Source organism: Globicephala melas, chromosome 7 (assembly GCF_963455315.2).
Source record: "Globicephala melas chromosome 7, mGloMel1.2, whole genome shotgun sequence".
Taxonomy (NCBI): domain Eukaryota; kingdom Metazoa; phylum Chordata; class Mammalia; order Artiodactyla; family Delphinidae; genus Globicephala; species Globicephala melas.
In genome coordinates, this window is record NC_083320.1 from 7,993,435 (window position 1) to 8,013,893 (window position 20,459).

The window sequence follows — 20,459 nt, forward strand, 5'->3', positions numbered from 1 at the left end:
TGAGAGCACAAGGTATATTAGAACTGTCTGTAACTTCCTCTCAACTTTGCTGTGAATCTAAAACTGCTCTAAAGAAATAAAGCCTATTAAAAAAAAAACTCAGTTTTCTTAAATTTCCCTCACAGGATTCCTTTTCTATCTCTGGTAATTAAATTTTTACTGAAAGTCTACTGTGTGTCAGGCTACATAATAAGCTCTAAGGAAAACAATGGTGAGCACAATAGATCTTACCGTCACGGAGCTTACAATCTAGCAAGACAGGCTGACATTAAACAAAAATTTACAATTAAAAAATAAAACTAGGTGCTCCCCTGGTGGCGCTATGGTTGAGAGTCCACCTGCTGATGCAGGGGACGCGGCTTTGTGCCCCGGTCCGGGAGGAGCCGCGAAGCGGCTGGGCCCGTGAGCCATGGCTGCTGAGCCTGCGCGTCCGGAGCCTGTGCTCCGCAACGGGAGAGGCCACAACAGTGAGAGGCCCGCGTACCGCAAAAAAATAAATAAATAAATAAAAGTAGGTCTTCCTGTTTCCAGCTATTGCAGGGAGAGGAAATGATGCCACTCCACACACCTGCAATGGATGATCATGGGGAACTGCTCAAGTTTACTAACCAAGAGGAATAAGCAGATGTACAGCAGCAAGTCCAGTAACGTGAAGACCCATACTCCTTCTGCTACAACGGGCTGATTCACAGCAGGGCTACAGGCATGCAGCCAGCAGCCAATGGCAAAGGTGTCCTAGTGTCATGAAGAGAAGATCTGGCCAGCAAAAGTCAGCCACCCCATATGTGTGGACCACCATCAAGAAGAATGCCTGGGCGACACTCAGTAGCATCGCGCACATGATCCACAAGAACAAGTACTGCCCAGATCTGCACATGGTGGCCGTCAGCAGAGCAGGCACCACCCTGGTCAGCCAGGAAGAAGCTGTGATGGTGAAGAGGAAGCCAACGCACCCTACCAAGAGCTCCTGAGCACATCCTCCAAAGTAAGAAGATGTCACCAGACTTTTCGATCAATCAATATAAAAGTATCAATCAATAAATATAAAAATATCCAAAATGGGAAGTAGAGGTTGAAAAAGTATAGGTTGCTTTACATGTCTGTTCCACCTGGTTACTCTTCACCAGATCTTCTCATTTTTAAGGCACAACAACCAAAAGTGATACCCAAGGTTTTAATAACAACATCAAACAAGCAAACAAAGCAAAAAGGACTACTTCCCAGCTTTTCATGTCATATCTTTTTTTTTTTTTTTTTTGGCCAACGTTGGGGGAAGATGTGGAATCTTTTTTTATTTTTTTTATTTTTGGCTGTGTTGGGTCTTCATTTCTGTGCGAGGGCTTTCTCTAGTTGCGGCGAGCGGGGGCCACTCTTCATCGCGGTGCACGGGCCTCTCACTATCGCTGCCTCTCTTGTTGCAGAGCACAGGCTCCAGACGTGCAGGCTCAGTAGTTGCAGCTCACGGGCCTAGTTGCTCCGCGGCATGTGGGATCTTCCCAGACCAGAGCTCAAACCCATGTTCCCTGCATTGGCAGGCAGATTCTCAACCACTGCACCACCAGGGACGCCCTGTCATATCTTTTTTACACACCTTCTTCAGCACAACACTGCCCTTTTCACAGGAACAATACATTCTTTTTTTAAAATAAATGTATTTATTTTTGGCTGCTTTGGGTCTTAGTTGCTGCGCACAGCCTTTCTCTAGTTGTGGTGAGCAGGGGCTACTCTTCATTGCAGTGCACAGGCTTCTCGTTGAGGTGGCTTCTCTTGTTGCAGAGCACGGACTCTAGGCTTGCCGGCTTCAGTAACTGTGGCACGCGGGCTCAGTAGTTGTGGCTCGTGGGCTCTAGAGCGCAGGCTCAGTAGTTGTGGCGCACAGGCTTAGTTGCTCTGTGACATGTGGGATCTTCCTGGACCAGGACTCGAACCCATGTCCCCTGCACTGGCAGACGGATTCTTAACCACTGCGCCTCCAGGGAAGCCCAACAATATATTCTTTATTCATGCCCATCTCATGTTCGATAACAAAAATTTTCTGCTATGTATGTATCTGACCAATTTTCAATGTCTATATTTGCACTGGAGGTTTTTTGTCCCTAAGAATGACTGAAACTACCCCTGTTAAACATCAGTCCATGCTTATACTCTACTTTTCTAATTCATCAGGTTCAGTTGGATTTTTTCCCCTATCTTTAGAATTACTAGCAACCCAATCAAAATTTGCCCCAAATTCAGATGAAAATATTGACCAGAAGGAGTCCAGGACATTATCCTTGCTCTCTTCCCCTGCCTCACCAATTCCTCAAAAGGATATCTCATGGGTCCACAATGCTTCAGCATGGAAATTCCTTGGAAACCTGGAGAATCACAGGAAGGTTGAGAACAAAGAAGACAGAAAAATTGTTTAGAAACTGCTCTTACCTCCTGCACATTGGCCAGCTCCAGCAGTTCTCCGAAGACATATACTCCAGGAGCCTCCAAAACTTGGCTTATGAGAGCAGTGAGGGCTGAGCCACTGGTACCTTTGGCTAGTAAGATAAACTGTTCCAGGAGGTTACTTGAGGGTTTCTGTTCGCCTGCCATTCTCTGGTCTTGAGATCTGTCCAAAGAAAAGTATTTCATTCTTCCTTCTCCTTTGCAAAGTCTATGCCTATTTAATGCTGGATTAGACATCAGAATACTTTAATTTTACAGTATTCAAAAAGGAAAAAACAGCTCCTCAGTCCAGATCTCATTTTGTGAGATGGGTAGCGTTTAACTGGGAGTTAAAGGGATTTTGTCCTTATTCTGAGGTTTAAAATACATTTAGTAAAAGCCATTTCATTCCATCTGGCCCTTTGCCAAAGGCAGCACCTTCTAAGCCCTTAAACCTAACCAGGACCTCAAGAAACACACAGGAGTATCTCAGTAGGTGTCTTATATCTACCTCATTTTTAGACTCTGGTTAAGAAGCAGAGAATCTTGCCAAAACACAGACGCAGCAAATGTAAGCAAAAGCAATCAGTTACAGCTTCGGTGTGTCATTAGAATCCCACCTATAGCCAGATGCAGATAAGGAAAGACAAAAAGCAGACAAGAAAGATGGCCCATTTATCAAATAAGTCATTGATCAGATAGAAAAAGGGGGAAATCATCTTGAAAGATAAGCAGCAACATATTCAAACTAAGAAAATACACACATACAGGCTGTGTAAGTCCATGAGGAAAATCCCTTTATTTGGCCTCCTACTGATATGTGACATTTTACCAAACACGACTTCAGAATTTGTATAAAATCTCAAGAAAACAATAAAAAGATTTGAGAAAACAATGAAGATATACTATTGCCACCCTGAAGACATTAGGACAGGAGGGTCCCTCAACTGTATAATCTACTTACTACAAGCTGGGTGTGTGAACACACACACTGCGTATCTATTCTACAGGAGTTCTCCATGAGAAAAGATTACTCCTCCTAAAATGATAATATACTGGGCAGTGTGACAAAATGAAGAAGTATAGTACAGTGAAAAAGACAATAAATCAAAAAAGGTTAGCTTCGTGAGAAACTAAGTTTTCCTCTGGAGGCAGGCACCAAGAGTGGCAGCCCTTTCACAGTACTACAAAAGCAAGTATGTCGCTTCATCCAGGATTACCTAAGGAGGTCTTGTCGGAAGCAGCAAAAATGAAGTGCTAGGGAATAAAGGTTGCTGAGGGAAGGGGAAACTGAGGGGAGAGGGTAGGAAGGAGATGTCGGGGGAAGGTGATGGTTAGGAGAGGAAAAACAAAAACCTCGCTTCCAAGTGGACACGTGCGAAGACATTGAATGACAGGGCGTGGAGATGGAGAAGGGGTAGAAAAACGTACATAACTTCGGTCCCTCAAAAAAACCTCGGCCTAAGGAGCAAAGTCCGCGGGGGCAAAGAGATGAGGAGGCGCCGATAATCGCTGTCTTCTGGAGTGGGAGAGCCCGAGGAGGCGGCTAGGAACTCAGGGGAGATGAATTCCCGTCCTAGGGGGAGGTGCTATTTTGATGGACGGCAGAGGGGCAAAGGAGCAGCCTTTACGGGTGGGGAAGCGAGAGCAACCGCGGTGCGGATGCTGAGAGTCGAGGACTGGGGTGTACTTCAGGGCGGGTGGCGTGTTCCAAGCAGAGCCGCGGGTGCAGGGTGATGAGCCGCGGATCGCGCTCCCCGGAGCGGGGGCGGGGCGGTGTGGCTGAGGGTTTTTCCCACGGCTGGCGCTAAGCCTGACGGCCCAGACGAATCTGGCACGCCGGGCCCCACCCTCTCGCCGGCCCCTACCTGTCCTCGCCGCCTCTCCGTCCTCTCGGTCGCTGGCTTGGCCTCCCGGCGCCTGCCCGCAGGTTGTCAAGCGTCCATGATCGGCCCGGCGTCCGACGCTTTTCTGCCTCCGCCGACCCGTTGCCCTTGCGGCTCCCCCGGAAGCCTCCCGCCGCTGCACTCGAGTTCCGCCCACACTAGGTTCCCCCGCCGCGTTTGCAGCCTCAGATCTCCAGGGCGGCCCCGGCCGGGGAAAGTGGGTCCCGAGCTGGGCTGTATAGCCCAGGACAGGGTGGGGGCCCTGAGAAGAGGAATATAGCCTAGGCAGTACTTGGCCCCCCCAACCATCGCCATCACCATCCTGGGCCCTAAATCCATCCTCTTTGGCCGAGCTTTACCCTCAGAAGTTCCGTAGGGCGACTGTGGCTACCCTCGGGGTACAGAGACATACTAAGCCTAATAACTACCGTTTACTGAGCGTTTTTCCATGTGCCAGGTGCTGTACATTGTCTCACTGAATTCTCATAATAACTCTCGGCCTGTCATATTATTCCCATTTTTCAGGTGACATAACTAAGCCTAAAAATCCAAAAGCCAGGGACTTCCCTGGTGGCGCAGTGGTTAAGAATCTACCTGCCCATGCAGGGGACACAGGTTCAAACCCTGGTCCGGAAAGGTCCCACAGATCATGGAGTAACTAAGCCCGTGAGCCACAACTACTGAGACTGCATGCCACAACTACTGAAGGCTGTGCACCAACAGCCTGTGCTCCACAACAAGAAAAGGCACCACAATGAGAAGCCCGCGCACCGCAAAGAATAGCCCCTGCTCGCCGCAACTAGAGAAAGCCCTCGCGCAGCAACATAGACCCAACACAGCCATTAATTAATTAATTAATGATTTAAAAAATCCAAAAGCCGGTAAGTATGAAAGTCTGCTTTGAGGGCTTCCCTGGTGGCGCGGTGGTTAAGAATCCGCCTGCCAATTCAGGGCACATGGGTTCGAGCCCCGGTCCGGAAAGAGACCACATGCCGCAGAGCAACTAATCCCATGTGCCACAACTACTGAGCCTGCGCTCTAGAGCCTGCCAGCCACCACGGCTGAGCCCACGTGCCACAACTACTGAAGCCCGCACACCTAGAGCCGGTGCTCCACAACAAAAGAAGCCACCGCAATGAGAAGCCCGCGCACCACAACGAAGCCCCTGCTCGCTGCAGCTAGAGAAAATCCACGCGCAGCAACCAAGACCCAACTCAGCCAAAAATAATTTTTTAAAAAAAGTCTGCTTTGAAACCCAGGCTATCTGAAGCCAAAGACCATGCTCTTCATCTTTATTCAGAAAATATTTTAAAATAAGCAGAAGATGGGTTGAGCCAACAATGGTTCTGTGACCAAAATGACATCCGTGGCGTTGCATTTGGTACTTACCAACTCCCCTGGAAGATGGATAAGAATGCCATGTAACTGAACACTTAGGCTGGTTCCTTTAAAGTATACACCACAGACTTTCAGGTCTTGAAGATGAGGAAAAAAACCCTATTTACCTTTCGTGCATTCGAGTGCAGAAATTAGACAGATACAAAGGAGCCGAGCACCAACGCATTCATTTATTTTAAAATTTTCTTTAGCACATATTATGTTCTAGAAGTTTATATGAAGATAAGACAAGGTTCTTGCCCTCAAAAAGCTTCAATGTGTTAAGTGCTATGAGAGAGAGATGACAATACTTCGGAAGCACAGAAGAGAATGTGTTGAGGAAGAGAAAGTGGGCATCTTATGGGCAAAAAGGGGAAGAAAAGAGGGCAGTGACCATAGTCACAGAGGCCTGCACTGTGCAGCATACACTAATGCAGAGAAGAAACCCACAGTGACTGGAACCCAGGGTTCAAGGGTAAGAAATGAGGGCTACAGAGCTGGAGTCAGGTCATCAAGGTTCTTGGAAACCACATGCACAGCCCTATACTCAGTAAAAATCTAAATACAGCAAAGTTCCTACCTGGGAGAGCTCAAGGTTCCTGGGAGAGACAGGTCCATCTGGCTAGGACAGATGATGCCACAAGGAGCCCCAGGGGTACAGATAAGGCTCTCCTGGCTGTGTCCTGGAGAGAGGTGGTTTAAGGAAGCCTTCTGGAGGAAATGAGGCTTGAGTTGAGCCTGGAAGAAAGAGCAAACTCTTTTAGAGTTTGTTTGTTTGTTTTACCTTAAGGGCACTGGGGAGCTATTTAGGGTTTTTAAGCTGTGGAGGGGTCTGGATAATTGCCATTTTGGACACTAGCTGCTATAGGAATGTATTGGATGTGGACAGAACTGGAGGCTGGGAAATCCTTGAGGTGACTGATGTATTCCAGTTAAGAGATTGTGAGATCTTGAACAAAGGTAGCTGCAGCTGGGCATGAAATAGAAGGGACATTGTTGGAGACATTTAGATACCTCAGAACCTATCAGACCTGGTGACCAGTTGAATGCAGGGATAGAAAAGGAAGATACCCCCCAGGATTCTGGCTGGGGAGGCCAGAGCTGTCTGGAGGTGGTGTTAGAGGACAGGGCTGCAGAGGAGAAGGAGCAAAGTCAGTGGTGGAAGGAGAACAACTAAGTTCTGTTTAAGTTCATAAATATTCCAGCTGTGCCTCTCCAGACTCCAGAATAATGTCCAGACTCCAAGGTTGCAGTTAAGGCCCTTCTCAGTATGCCTCCCTCCTACCTATCCAGCTTTGTCTCGCCCCACCTCATTAGAGCCCAAACTCCATGCCTTCCCGGCCTAACAGGACTCACATCTTCCCTCTCTGACACCAGGGCCTATGCTCAAACTTGCTCTCTCTTCCTCTTCGCAGTGCTCTTCCCTCATATTTCTCTGTTCAAATTCCACCAACCATGTAGGCAAAGATTTAAACAATGCAAAAAGCACTAATCATAAAAAGGAAGCACTGAACTACGGCACTTGACTAAAATGAAGAACTTCTCTTCTCAGAAGACACCAGTACAAGACTAAGAGGAAAGCCACAGACTTGGAGAAGATATCTACAAAGCATGTATCGGACAAGGAACTCCATATCCAGACTATATAAAGGACAACAAATCGATAAGAATTAGCCCAATTAAGAAAGTGGGCAAAAGACCTGAACAGGCACTTCACAAAAGAGGACATCAAGTAGCCAACAAGCATATGACAAGGGCTCAACACCAAAGACAATGTAAATGAAAATTATAACGAGATACCACATTTAGCCAAAATGGCTAATATTTTAAAAACTGACACCACCCTCTATTGCCAAGGGTAAGAGTCAACTAGAACTCTCTTATGTTGCTGGTGAAGGTGAAAATTGGTACAAACATTTTGGAAAACTGGCAATATCTACTATTGCTGATCGTATGCCGTCCGCACAAGCCAGCAACTCCTCTCCTAGAAATAAATGCATGAATCCACAAAAAGAAACATTTAAGAATGTTCACTGCAGCTTCGTTAATAAAAGCCAGAAACTGGTAAATGAAAACCAAAATACCCATGAACACTAGAGAAGGTAAATGGTGCTACACACATACAATGGAATACTACTTAGCAATTAAAAAAAAAAAGCTACTGCTACATACAACATGGATGAATCTCACAAAAATATTGATGAAGGAAAAAGGCCAGACTCATATTGCACTTACTGTATGATTACATTTAAATGAAAGTCAAGAATAGCAAAATTGATCTATGGTAATAGAAGTCAGAAGAGTGGTTATCAGGATGGAAGGATGCAGCACTAACTGGGCAGGGGCACCCTGGGGAGGGTGCTGGAAATGTTCAGTATCTGGATTTGGGGGTTGGTGACAGGTGTATACATATGCCAAAACTGTGCTCTTGCTGTATATGTTACACTTCATTAACAAAAAAAATTTACAGATAAAACTTTTTAACACAGAAAAATATCCTACCCATGCCACCTCCTCCATCAAGTTTTGCCAGCTGAAATATATCTTTCCATGGGGGCCTCTGTAGCATTCTAATGTCCTTTCTTTTGTGCCATTCATCACAGTTCATCTTGAATTTCAGTGGAGTCTCTTTTTTTCCCTAACTAGATGGTTATCTTGCTTGTGGCAGTGACCATGCCTTTCACCTTCTACCAACAGAGAGTCTGGCAAATAACAAAAGCTGAAAAAGGTGTTTGTTGAATTACATGGAAGGAAAACTTGGGTGGGTGCCCAGATAGGCGAAAGGGGTACAGGAAGAGGAAGGAAGGCCTAGGAAAAGAGATAGCAGATCTCCAAGGAAACCTTAAGATACAATTTTACCTAGTTTCTGAAATCGTATTAAATGTCACCTTGAGTAAAAAAGAACAAATCAAAATACCAAGTGGATAAACAAACATTGCACTCCTTCACTTGCAGGAAAGCCACCAAATAAATGTTTACCTAATGTCGACTGAAGAAAAATGCACAACCTAAAAGTTGTGAGTTATGTTTTATTTGGGGACCTTACTGAGGACTATAGCCCAGGAGACAGCCTCTCAGATAGCTCTGAGGAACTGCTCCGAAGAGGTAACAGAGGAACCAGGATACAAAGGACTTTTTGCTGAAAAGAAAATATGTAATTCAACACCAAAAGATTAGTGCTAATCAACAAAAAACAGACATCTCAAATAAATGATTTTAGTGCCTTTCTATGTATGGGAAGATGCAAGTGTCTGAGCTCATTGAAATTATTCCTTAGATATGCATCTTAATTATCTGGGGCAAGTATCCTGTTTTTCTCCATCCTGAATTCCCCTCTGGGCCCATCTTCAAGGGTGGCTTCAGTGGCTGATGGCTTGATGGTGGCCAAAAGTTGTTGTTGTTTACTGGAATGGCAGGCAACATTGTTTACTGAAAATGGCAGGCAACACCTCTGGGTGTTTCAACGGTGATGGGAAGACTTCACCAAGGAGAGTAAGATCGCATAGCCATGCTGCTAAAAATATCATCACCCTAGTGTAGTGGAAAAAGCCCAGACTGCAGGAGACTTAGAGCCGAATTCTAACTCTGCCCCAACTTGCTGTGATCCCTCAACAATCTCTTTGCCTCTCTGGGCCTCAGTTTCTTCATATATAAAAATAACAGGGGTTGGATTAGCAAATTCTCTGAAGTCTAACTGTACTGATATTCTGAGTATACAATCGATATCTCTCTCAGTCCAACGCAGGAGCACACCAGAAACCCCTGCAAAACACCTAAACGGCGCCCCAGGCCAACGAACAAGTACGACTTGAAGGAGTCATTTGTTATATTATCTTTCATAATTTAATCAGTGTTTGTGTTTGTTGTTTCGTCCTTACCATGATTTGCAGGAGATTTCTGAGTTCCATGCAAATAGAAGTTACCTCTCTGTGGGCTGTCATCTTTTGAGGCTGAAGAGGATCTTCCCGCCTGGTTTCAAGTCTAGGGATTCAGAAACCACGAAACCTACAAGCAGGTTTATGAACTTGCGCGCACTGCGCGGCACACTGGAATCTAAGTTACAGAGGAATTGAGTGCAGGGGATGCTGGGATTTGTAGTCCCTGGGCTTTCTGTTGCGTGTTGGGATCTGTGGTCCCCCGGGCTCTCCCCTGGAATTCTGGGAAGTGTAGTCTCCGCCACATCGCACAGGGCAACCTGCCGTTATCTCAGAGCCCTACTGTGCCCAGCGGCAGGAGCGGGCTCGAAGCGAGCGTCTGCAGATCTGAAGCCAACCCTCCGCAGGGTCAAACTCTAGGCAACAACACCAAATGAAAATTTTGTCCTACGGGACTTCCCGGGGAGGGCCCTTCCCATTGACGCTCTCCGTCCCCCTGCGAAGCCGCTGAATGTTTCTATTGGTTGATCAAGATGCCAATCGCCGAGGCAGGCTTTCCATTGGCTTCAGAGCGGGCGCTCCGAGGCTAGAGGGAAGGAGAAGGGATCAGGAGCGGGAGCTGAGGGAAAAGAGGTCGGTCCGGGTCTGGACGCTGTCGCTGCTCGCCCGAGGTCTGCAGGCCGGGCTGCGGCTCAGTCCTCGGCTCCAGGGCACAGTCTACGGAGGCTCCGCCGGGCCAGCGTGGGAGAGCCGCAGGCGGCGGCCGCCGCATCATGTCAACCAAGGACGAGCGGGCCAGGGAGATCCTGAGGGGCTTCAAACTGTATCCTCCCGGGAGCGGGGCTGGGCCGGGAGGACTTGGGAGGCGGCCGCTCACTGAGGAGACCGGCCGGGGGCGGGCCGCGCCAGGTGGGCACCCGAGGAGAGGGCGGCGGGAAGGGAAAAAAGGAACGCCGTCCCAGGCCGCCGGCGGGACCGGGCGCGGGAGGCGGGGAAAGGGGCGTCCGGAGGGAGGGAGGGGAGGTTGATGGGGGCCCCGTGGGTAGAGGCGGAGGAGCCGCGGAATTGGGCTGAGAGAGGGGCCGGGCGTCGGAGACAGGTGTCGAGAGGCGCGCTTGGGTCCGAGAAGAGAGGCCGGGAAGGGGCTGCGGCCCGCAGGGGAGGGCCGAGGGGGCGCGGTGGGCTGGCCTCGAAGCCTAGCTGCCTCTTTGGCGGGAAGCCCACCAGGGCAGCAGGGAAAAGTGACTTGGAGCGAGTGACCTTGTGTGGGACAAATGCAGGCGCTGGTGTTGAACTCTCTCGGGTTCTCCCCTCCTACCCCCCACCCCCACCCCGGTCTTGTTTCCACAACTTCTCTTGCTCACTTGTGGCTTTTTCCAGGGTTGGAGCGGAGGAAGGTGGGGAGTGAGAAGTCCGAGGTGGACCTCATCTTAACTCTGTCTTGGCCCTTGGAGGCACTGGACGGTCGCTGCTTCTCCCTCAGATCCTCAGTTTTCTTTCCAGCGGAATGAGAACCCTAAATTTGCGCGTGCGAAGCCTTGAGGAGTTATGGTTTTGCACTGGGACTCCTGGCAAAGGTGTCTGCTCCCTCGATTTTGTGTGGTTAACGCGTAGACATGGTGGAGCTGTCCAGCAATTATTTGATGACGTTGGGGACACGGTAGCATTTAGCAGCATATCGAAATCATTGCCTCAGGCCTGTGGTGGTGCCGCGGGTGCAACCTTCTCCCCTTCCGTAGTGAAGCTTTGTGTTTTAATGGAATGTTAATCTGTGACCATATGATGCAGATGAAAAAACCCAATCTCGTTCATTCCAGTCTTACATTTTCCTGCTGACCTTAATCTCTTCTTACATCCTATGGCTACAATATGGAACACTCTTAAATTCGTCTCTCAGTGACGATGTAGGGTTCCTCTCCTGGAGGTTTCGTCAAGCACCGTTCTCTGAGCTGCCAGTGTGTTTCCACAGTGTCCATTTCACCCCTGCAAATTTTAATTGCTTTGTCATAATCAGAAACCAAGTTGGTAGTAAGTTTTAGAACACAACAGCAAAAAAGTTACAGGAAGTTTTGGATGTACAAATGAAACTTTTCAAGTGGAAGCTGACCTGCTATGCTTTTTTTTTTTAAGGGAAGGCCCTTAAAAAAGGCCTTTACATACTGCCATTCATGATGAACTTTCAGTACTTTTATGCAGTGATGTTTAGTAACAGCCTCTTTTATAGCTCCATGCACCTTCCCGTGTTTCTCTTCATAATAGTGCCTATAAGTAGATAGGCATGGCTGAAGTATTAGAAAAGCTATGACATGGATTTTATTTTTCCCTTAAGTAATTTATATTATTACTTAACGTTTATGCTGTAAACAGTAAACTGGACTGGAGAATTGAGAGATTTCACAAGCCATGTTTTTGTCTGGAGTTAACATTGTTGCTGAAAGTAAGAGTCTTTTTAATGGCTTTTGAACACCCCAAAAAGGGAAAGTTTGAGCTTCTCACCTTCAGTCTTGTCTCTTGAACCTTGTTCAAGAGAAACTTTGGCTCTTGAGAAAGAGGCTAAGGGACAAATATGGAAAAGAATAGAAAGCAGAATCTGTGTTGTTTAGTGCATCAAGAAGCAGGTTTTCAGGGAAATTTTGACCTGGGCTGATTAAATCACAAGGGAAGCAGCCACCAAAAAACAGTTAGCATGGGAGCAAAGGAATGCTCATCCTCTGGTGGCCTTTATTGGCATCTGAGAATTAAGAGAGAAAAGGAAAGGAGTTCTAGGATTTGTTACTACCTTCAGGAGAAAATAAAATTAACATTTTAGTAAGAAACTACCTGACTATTGTCCACCTTTTATTGCATAAATTGTTTTTCTGAACTTTCACAGCATCTGTTTCTGAAGAGTTTTTACTACAAAAAGAAATCGCCATTTTATTCTTCTGCCAACAATGTTGATAATCCTCATTTGCCACATTGACTATGTTGGGCTTTTTTATTTTTGTCAGTTTGAACAACAGATGACATCTTGTTTTAATTTGTATTTCCCTGATGCCTAGATCCCTGGAGAGGTCATATAGGACAGTGGTTCGGTGCTATACTGGCCTGTAGAGCTACACTCTCAGCATTGGAATTCTAGCCCTGCACTCCTGGTTGTGTGTCCCTGAGCAGCTTCTTTAACTGCTGCCACAATTTCCTCCACTGTAAAAAGGGATAAAAATAATACCTTATCTCCTAGGGTTGTTGGGAGGATTAAATGAGTTGATATTGAAAGCACGTAGCCAAGCTCCTGATGCCTAGTAAGCATTATGTATTAGCTATTATGGTTGTCGTTGTTGTTAGTAGAGAAGTCACGGAATCTTCTGTTTGGCCATTTCTTTTTCTTCGTGAATTGCTTGTTGATATTGAATTGTTTATTTTTCTTACTGCTTTGTAGGTGTTCTTTCTTGTAGTATCAATCCTTTGCCTGTATTGTACGTTGCACATCTTTTCTCTCAATGTATTGCTTGTCTGTTTTTTGTTGAACAGAAATTTTAAATTATCACTTCAAATTCATCAATATTATTCATGTGGCTTCTGAATTTTGTGTCTCGTTTAAGAAGACCTTCCTTATCTTCAGGTTAATTAAATAGCCTATGTTTCTTTCTCTTTGTAATGTTTAGCTCTTTAATCCATCTGAAATGTATTTACACAGATGGTATGTGGTAGAAATCTAACTTCCTTTGCTATTTGGATAGCCAGTTGCCCACTACTGTTTCCTAAGTAGTTAGGCCATCCTTTCCCCTCTGTTTTGAAAGCTATCTTTGGTGTCAAATACTCAGTCTTCATAAGACATGGGTTTATTTTTGGAATATTTCTGTTTCATCGGTCTGTTTATCTCTTCCCATTCCTTTCCTGTACGCATTAGTTCAATTATTATAGTTTTATAGTATGATTTAGTACAGTTTACAATAGGATTGATATGTCATGAACAGAGTTATGTGTTTGAAGTCCTATTATAAGTTCCTTGTAAATATTCATGCCCTTTTTATACAAATAGAAGCTTGCCCATATGCCCATAATAGATACTCAGTAAGTATGAATAACATACTTCATAAATCAGGGATAGTCTTTGTGTCTGAGAGAATTCAACATAAACTTTTGTATTTGTAATAAGTCTTTTCAAAAATAAAATATTTAAAAAAAATTTTTTTTTTCTTTTGGCCACACGGGCTTGTGGGATCTCAGTTCCCTGACCAGGGATCAAACCTGTGCCCCCTGCAGTGGAAGCTCGGAGCCCTAACCACTGGACCGCCAGGGAATTCCCAAGATTTCTTTTCCACATCATCTCCACCCCACTGCTTTTAGCTCATACACATTAAGAGTCTTACATTTATTTCTTGTTTGTTAAAAACAGAACATTTTGTAGTTATAAACTAAAGTTGTGAATGAAATATTACTTGAGGAACAAATATGATTCTCCTGCAAAGTTTTGAATTTGAGTATTTTAAGTAGCTGATATGGAGATTTTGTTTGTAAATCCTGTGTTCCCCATTTCATTCATTCAACAGAGGTCTTTCGGGAGACTTCTGAACAGGCACTGTGCGCTTAAAGGACATAAAAATGAATGAGTCACAAACCCTTATTTCCAGAAGTCTAACCATCTTTGTGTCTGTTTAGAAGGGATATCTTCAAAAGCAATGCATTTTTTAAAATAGTATTGAATTTTTCTTTTACAAACTCCAGCTACCTAGAAATGACCTTTGTTAATATTTCAATATAGCCTTCTGATGTACCTAATGTTTAATGTGTTTCCTTTTATTAAAATGGAATCATAAGTATTATTTTGAAACTTTTAAACTTAATAAATTTACCACGTTCATAATTTTCGAATATAGTTGCTTTCAGTTGCTTTCAGTGACATAGATTTGTCACTGAAAGTCTTATACTAGTTTTCTAGTATAGGCTGAAATGCCCTGTTCAGCCTGTTCAAATTACTTTTTCCTCAACATAAATCCATAATTTTATTAAATTAATACCAAGAAACTGACACATTGCCATAAGAAAGGATTATGCTTTTATGATTTCATTATTTTTGATCCATCTGGAATTTGCTTGGGTATAAGGTATGAAGCAGATTTAATTTTTTTAAAGATTAGCTAATTGTCTCCATTTCTTTCTTTACTTATACTCCAGATATTAATATAATATCCAGAATATAATTGACTGCCTGCAAATCAATAAGATAAATATTTAACTCAAAATGGGCAAAGGAGATGAACAAATAGTTCACAGAAGAAAGGTGCAAATGACCAATGAATAAATTCAGAGATGTTCAACCCTATTAAAACAACAGACTATCCCTTTTTTCCCAATTAACTGACAAAAATTTAAAAGACTGATAATATTCAGTGTTGGCAAGTATTGCGGAAAAGGGATGCTTCATTTGCTCTGTGTGTGTGTGTGTGTTTGTGTGTGTGAGTGTGTGTGTGTGTGTTTGTGTGTGTGTGTGTGTGAGAGAGAGAGAGAGAGAGAGAGAGACCTTTATGGAAAGTAATTGATATCTATCAAAAGTTTACGTGTAAGTGCAGTAAAGCAGAGAGCTGTCATCAGTAGACTCTAGGTTCAGACTTTATTACCCCACCACTGTGACCCGAGGCGGAGCACTCAAACTCTGAACCTCACTATCCATTTCATTTCTTTAGAGGGTTGATATGAGCATTAAATGAGACTGCATATAAAATGCTTAGTACAGTGCCTCACATACAGTAATAAATGTTAACTGCTGTATTATTTTTTAATTAATACTTAATATTATTAACGATAATAATAGCGTTAATATTTCTGTAAAACCACTTATTTTTCTGAGGTATAACCAATGACTTCATGCTATTATTCGCTTTCTAACTGAGCAACTGTAATATCTGTTTTGCCTCTGAAGAAATTAATCAATTGAGAAGCATTGTTGTGTACCTAGTGTTTAGCTTGTTTTCTAGCAACTAATCACATTCCAATTTATGGCAGGTGAGCAAAAAAAGAACCAGTTTGGCTCAGAAGGTTTCTGAAAGCACCTTTCACTTGTGTTCTTGCATTTCCTCTCCATAGTTTGCTCCTGGATCTCCCACATTCTCTTTCTCACAGCACCTTGATCTTTAACTACCTCCAGTCAAAAATAGTTGGCTTTACATCTTCTATTCACTTAGATTTCCTTGTTAAGAGTAGTAGACTGTTGAACTTTTCTTGAATGTCAGTATTGCCTGAGAGGTGCCTTGGCCAAGTGTTAAAAATGAGTCTGGGGTTTATAATTCCTAAAATATAGTTTTTATCTTATCAACCCAAATTTTGGGAAAGCAACCAAAACATACCACCCATACAGCCAGTAAATACACAGATTGTGTTGATCACAGATGGTCTAGTAATAGACTTCATGTAGATTGTGATCAGTAGTTTGTTCTCCAGAATCCTCCTGCATGGGCTCCGAGAAGTTGTTATCGTTATCCTAAATGGATTAAATGACTATAACGTCCTATTGATTTTGTTATTTAGGATTTTTAAACAGGAATTGCTGCTTTTGCATTTGGGGGAGGAATTTGGAATATAATTAGATACTTATAGTCTTCTTCAGACCTTCTAAATTTCTTTCCAGGATTGTGTTTCTAGTGAAATATTAACCTCTGGAAAAATGAAACAGAATATGGTAAGACTCTCATGGAAAATTCTGGTTGTATCATCACTATATTTGATAAAGGACTGTCAATAGGGCTGAGGTTTGCCAGCTCTAGATTCTTATTAGGCTTGACCTCACTTTTGCCTCACAGGCTTCACTTGTCAGCACTCTGCATCCACAAATCCCCATGTTAGAGGAGGCCTTGACTTCTTAAAGTATGGACCTGTCCCTATTCCTGAGCTTTAGCATCATAGGAAGATATTGTAAAGGCAAGGCCATCTTTCTAGTAATCTGACTGTTCCAGACAGTTTGACAGTTTCTAATATAAAACTCAAATTATCAAGATTTTAGGAGCAACATTCTTCTTTTGCTTTTGATCTGCTGATAATTTTGAAACTGAGAGGAAAAGCAAATATATTTTCTTATAGTCCAATATCCATAAAGATCTCAGTGGATTGGACTAAATAAGCACGCTGTTTATAGAGGAATTTGCTTAGGCTGCTGTGGGCGGGGAGGGGTACAGCAAAGTGGAACTGGTCCAGAGGAGAGGCACTTGAAACATGTCAGTACAATAACTGGAGAACTGAGGAGGATTAACCTGAAGATGAGTTGGGCAAAGGATATGAGTGTTCTAAAGTTTAAAAAACTGTACTAGGGGCTTCCCTGGTGGCACAGCGGTCAAGAATCCGCTTGCCAATGCAGGGGACACGGGTTAGAGCCCTGGTCCAGGAAGATCCCACATGTCACGGAGCAACTAAGCCTGTGCACTACAACTACTGAAGCTTGTGCTCTGCAACAAGAGAAGACACCGCAATGAGAAGCCTGCTCACCGCAACAAAGAGTAGCCCCCACTCGCCTCAACTAGAGAAAGCCCGCGCGCAGCAGTGAAGACCCAATGCAGCCAAAAAAAAAAAAAAATCTGTTCTAAAGAAGAAAAAGTAAATGTGTTCTGTGTGGCTCTCAGAGGATACAAGGTTAGAAGTTACAGGGGACAGAGTTTAGCCCAGTTTTAATAATTAGAGTTACCTGAAGAAAAAAGTTGTTTCAGAAAATATTTTAAGCACCAGATGGATGCCTGTCCATCAGGAGTATTGCAGAAGGAAATTATGTATGCATCAGATAAGGCATTAGAGTAGATAAACTCCAGAAGGACTCAAATCCTTTCAACACTGCAATTCTTTGATTTGGTGACAACCTTTCTTAGTTAACAAGGACTCTTTTCAGCAATATTTCTATTAAGGTATGTACTACACCTAAAATAGGCAAAACATTTTTTTGTGTGATTTGATATAATTAAAACATGATATTGTTTCCTTTTTGTTTTTCAGACAACTCTTTTTAGATTAATACTACTCAGTATTAATGATGTATTTTGTTTAGTGCATTGCGGATCCACTGATTTTAAAGTTAGGGAGAGCAATTTTTGCCTCTGAATTTGGATAAAGTCTAGAGAACTAAACATAAATAGCTCTAATATAAATAACACTTTAAATATAGCCACAAGAAGAAAGGGGATAGCCTAATAATATTTGACATTCTTGTAGTCTTTTTCAGTTTTTCAAAGCACTTTCACATATTATTACATTATTACAACTCTACACATTATTATCCATACTTTATAAATGGGGGTAATAAGGATTGACAAGGTTGTCACTCAGATAAAGTCAGAACCTTAATTTAAACCTTGGTTTGTCTTTCTACAAACTACTGTTTTCTATAGTATACCGTGATTCCTCTCTGGAGAATTTATTTTTGTTACCGTATTATCGATTTTGAGTTTAAAATTTTTCCTCAGTGTTTAAGTCACAGATTTATTTTTCACTTGAAAATTATTCTCTTCCATAGTGATCACATCCCCTGTATTCTTCTTTGTTTTTCCTCACCTCTCAGATACAGAGGGCAGGATTTAGCTTGGGATAAGGAAGAATTTTCTAACAATTAGCGTTAGCTGAAAAAAAGACATTTTCCAGAAACTATTGAAGCAGCATGTATTTTTCTGCTAGGGCTACCACAACAAAATACCAAAATACAACAGACATTTATTTCTCAACAGTTCTGGAGGCTAGGAAGTCCAAAATCAAGGTACTGACTGATTTGATTCCTGGCTTACAGATGTCCACCTTCTCCCTGTGTCCTCACATGGTAGAGAGTGGATGGGCAAATTGTAGGAGTCATAACTATTATACCATGTGTGGCACCGCTACCTGTCTGACTGTTCTACTTGGAAAGGGTGGTTCATAGATCACTGCAGGGAAAAGAAAAAAAATTTTTAAGGGACTAAATGTGAGAATCAAGCCTGATCACTTACTTTCATGGAATAAGAAGTAAGAGATTTAAAAGCCTTTGCTTTTGAGCCACCTTCTGTGAGAAGGATAAAGGCAGAGGCCTTACTGCTGCCACTTATCTGGTGGTTCATTCAGACATGTGTTAACAGGGTCTATAAGTGCCAGGTAATTTGCTAAACCCAAGAGATACGAAATGATAAGCCAGTTTCTATATCCTAAGAACTTTTATGAGGGAGGGAGGGAGAGACAGAGACAGAGATGATAACAATCAAAATATAGTGTGATAAGTGCCTAGTAGTATGAAGTACTGTGGAACCTCAGAAGTAATGTGGGACCCGCTGCTGAAGGTGTTCTGGAAGACTTCAGAATTATCATTTGAATCGCATCTTGGATAATGAGTAGCTGTTGAGCAGTTTAATTTTAAAGATACTGGGGAGGACTTCCCTGGTGGCGCAGTGGTTAAGAATCCCCTGCCAACGCAGGGGACACGGGTTCGATCCCTGGTCCAGGAAGATCCCACATGCTGCGGAGCTACTAAGCCCGTGCGCCACAACTACTGAGCCTGTGCTCTAGAGCCCGCGAGCCACAACTACTGAGCCCATGTGCCACAACTACTGAAGCCTGCATGCCTAGAGCCCACGCTCCGCAACAAGAGAAGCTACCGCAGTGAGAAGCCCGTGCACCGCAACGAAGAGTAGCCCCCGCTCACCACAACTAGAGAAAGCCGGCGCGCAGCAACGAAGACCCAACACAGCCAAACATAAATACATACATACATAAGTAAAAATAAAGATACTGGGGAGTAAGAGAGAAAGGAAGGTGATGGCATGAAAAATGAGGGAAGAGAGGATTTCAGAGGGGAGTTGGGGTCAAGAATGAGGAAGAATGAGGATCAAAAACAAGTCCTTGAAATTGCTGGAAATTTCATTCACTCATTGAATATTTGAGACTACTGAAAGTCCCATAATACCTTGTAGGTCACTGGTGATCTTTTTGAGAATAGCAGATTTTGAGAATAGTAGCTATTTGGGGAAACAAATTAACTATCATTTGCCAGGATTAAAAAATGGATACTAGATGAGGAAATAAATTCAGCAAGAATAGATTACTCTTCCAAGAAATCTGGTGACTTGAGAAAGCAGATATTAGGGGAGTAGGTAGAGAGATTTTACTAAAGGATGGAAGTCACTTATTTAAGCTTATCCAGCTTTGTGCAAGTTGCTTAACACCTGTAAAACAAAGATGCTTGCTCTGTCTGCCTTACAGAGGTGTTATGAAATTTGAGTGGAATAATATATGCCAACTAACTTTAAAAACTATAGCTCTATAGATGTATTATGCTTACTATAACATTGTTAAAATTATTTAGTTATCTTTGTTTTGAAGTTCAGGGTTGCTTTCTATTTTGCAAATTTGTAGGTTTCAGGTTTCGGGGTGTTGATAAAGCCAGAGTCTTAGTGATCCTTTTTTTTACTCCAGATTAGACATCTGAAGCCTTTTTCACAATTCTGGGAAGTAATTATGGCTGTTGGAGTGATAGCAAAATAAGCCCCCTAGGGCTTCCCTGGTGGCACAGTGGTTGAGAATCCGCCTGTTGATGCGGGGGACACGGGTTTGTGCCCCGGTCCGGGAGGATCCCACATGCCGCAGAACGGCTGGTCCCGTGAGCCATGGCCGCTGGGCCTGCATGTCCGGAGCCTGTGCTCCACAACGGGAGAGGCCACAACAGTGAGAGGCCCGCGTACCGCAAAAAAAAAAAAAAAAAAAGCCCCCTACATGACACGTATGTCCCATTTGAAAGCCAAAATCATCTTTGGCTTTGCTTTTTTTTTTTTAAAAGATGGTTGTAATTTGAGGAAGTTGATTTCTCAGTACTGTAGCATTTTTAAAGCTAGGTAAAATTCAGGATCTCCAAATGTGGATTTCGATAGGATTTAAGGTAATATCCCCATTCTTCTGAATAATGTATAAGAAACAGTTGCTGACCCTTTTG

The 20,459-nt window shown here is 43.5% G+C and overlaps 2 protein-coding genes and 1 pseudogene across 6 annotated transcripts in view; 2 read left to right on the forward strand and 1 right to left on the reverse strand.

Moving 5' to 3' along the window:
* Positions 1 to 9,746, reverse strand: part of COPS7B (COP9 signalosome subunit 7B) — a 28,155-nt gene extending 18,409 nt beyond the window's left edge. For 2 of the 5 annotated variants that reach the window (XM_060301737.1, XM_030873854.2), the window contains exons 1-3: positions 9,557 to 9,746; positions 6,259 to 6,416; positions 2,422 to 2,599 (exon numbers count right to left, since the gene is read on the reverse strand). In XM_060301737.1, coding sequence (XP_060157720.1) covers positions 2,422 to 2,599; positions 6,259 to 6,416; positions 9,557 to 9,619 — 399 coding nt within the window. In that variant the 5' untranslated portion in view covers positions 9,620 to 9,746. Of the gene's footprint in view, positions 1 to 2,421; positions 2,600 to 2,926; positions 3,028 to 4,283; positions 4,444 to 6,258; positions 6,417 to 9,556 lie in introns of those variants that run through there. The other 3 variants (XM_030874334.3, XM_030874249.3, XM_060301736.2) reach the window with 3 other exon arrangements.
* LOC115851635 (large ribosomal subunit protein eL28 pseudogene) lies at positions 566 to 971 on the forward strand (annotated as a pseudogene).
* A 362-nt stretch (positions 9,747 to 10,108) lies between the features above and the next one.
* PDE6D (phosphodiesterase 6D) overlaps positions 10,109 to 20,459 on the forward strand; it is a 52,015-nt gene continuing 41,664 nt past the window's right edge. The window contains exon 1 of the mRNA XM_030874453.3: positions 10,109 to 10,376. Coding sequence (XP_030730313.1) covers positions 10,327 to 10,376 — 50 coding nt within the window. The 5' untranslated portion in view covers positions 10,109 to 10,326. The remainder of the gene's footprint in view (positions 10,377 to 20,459) is intronic.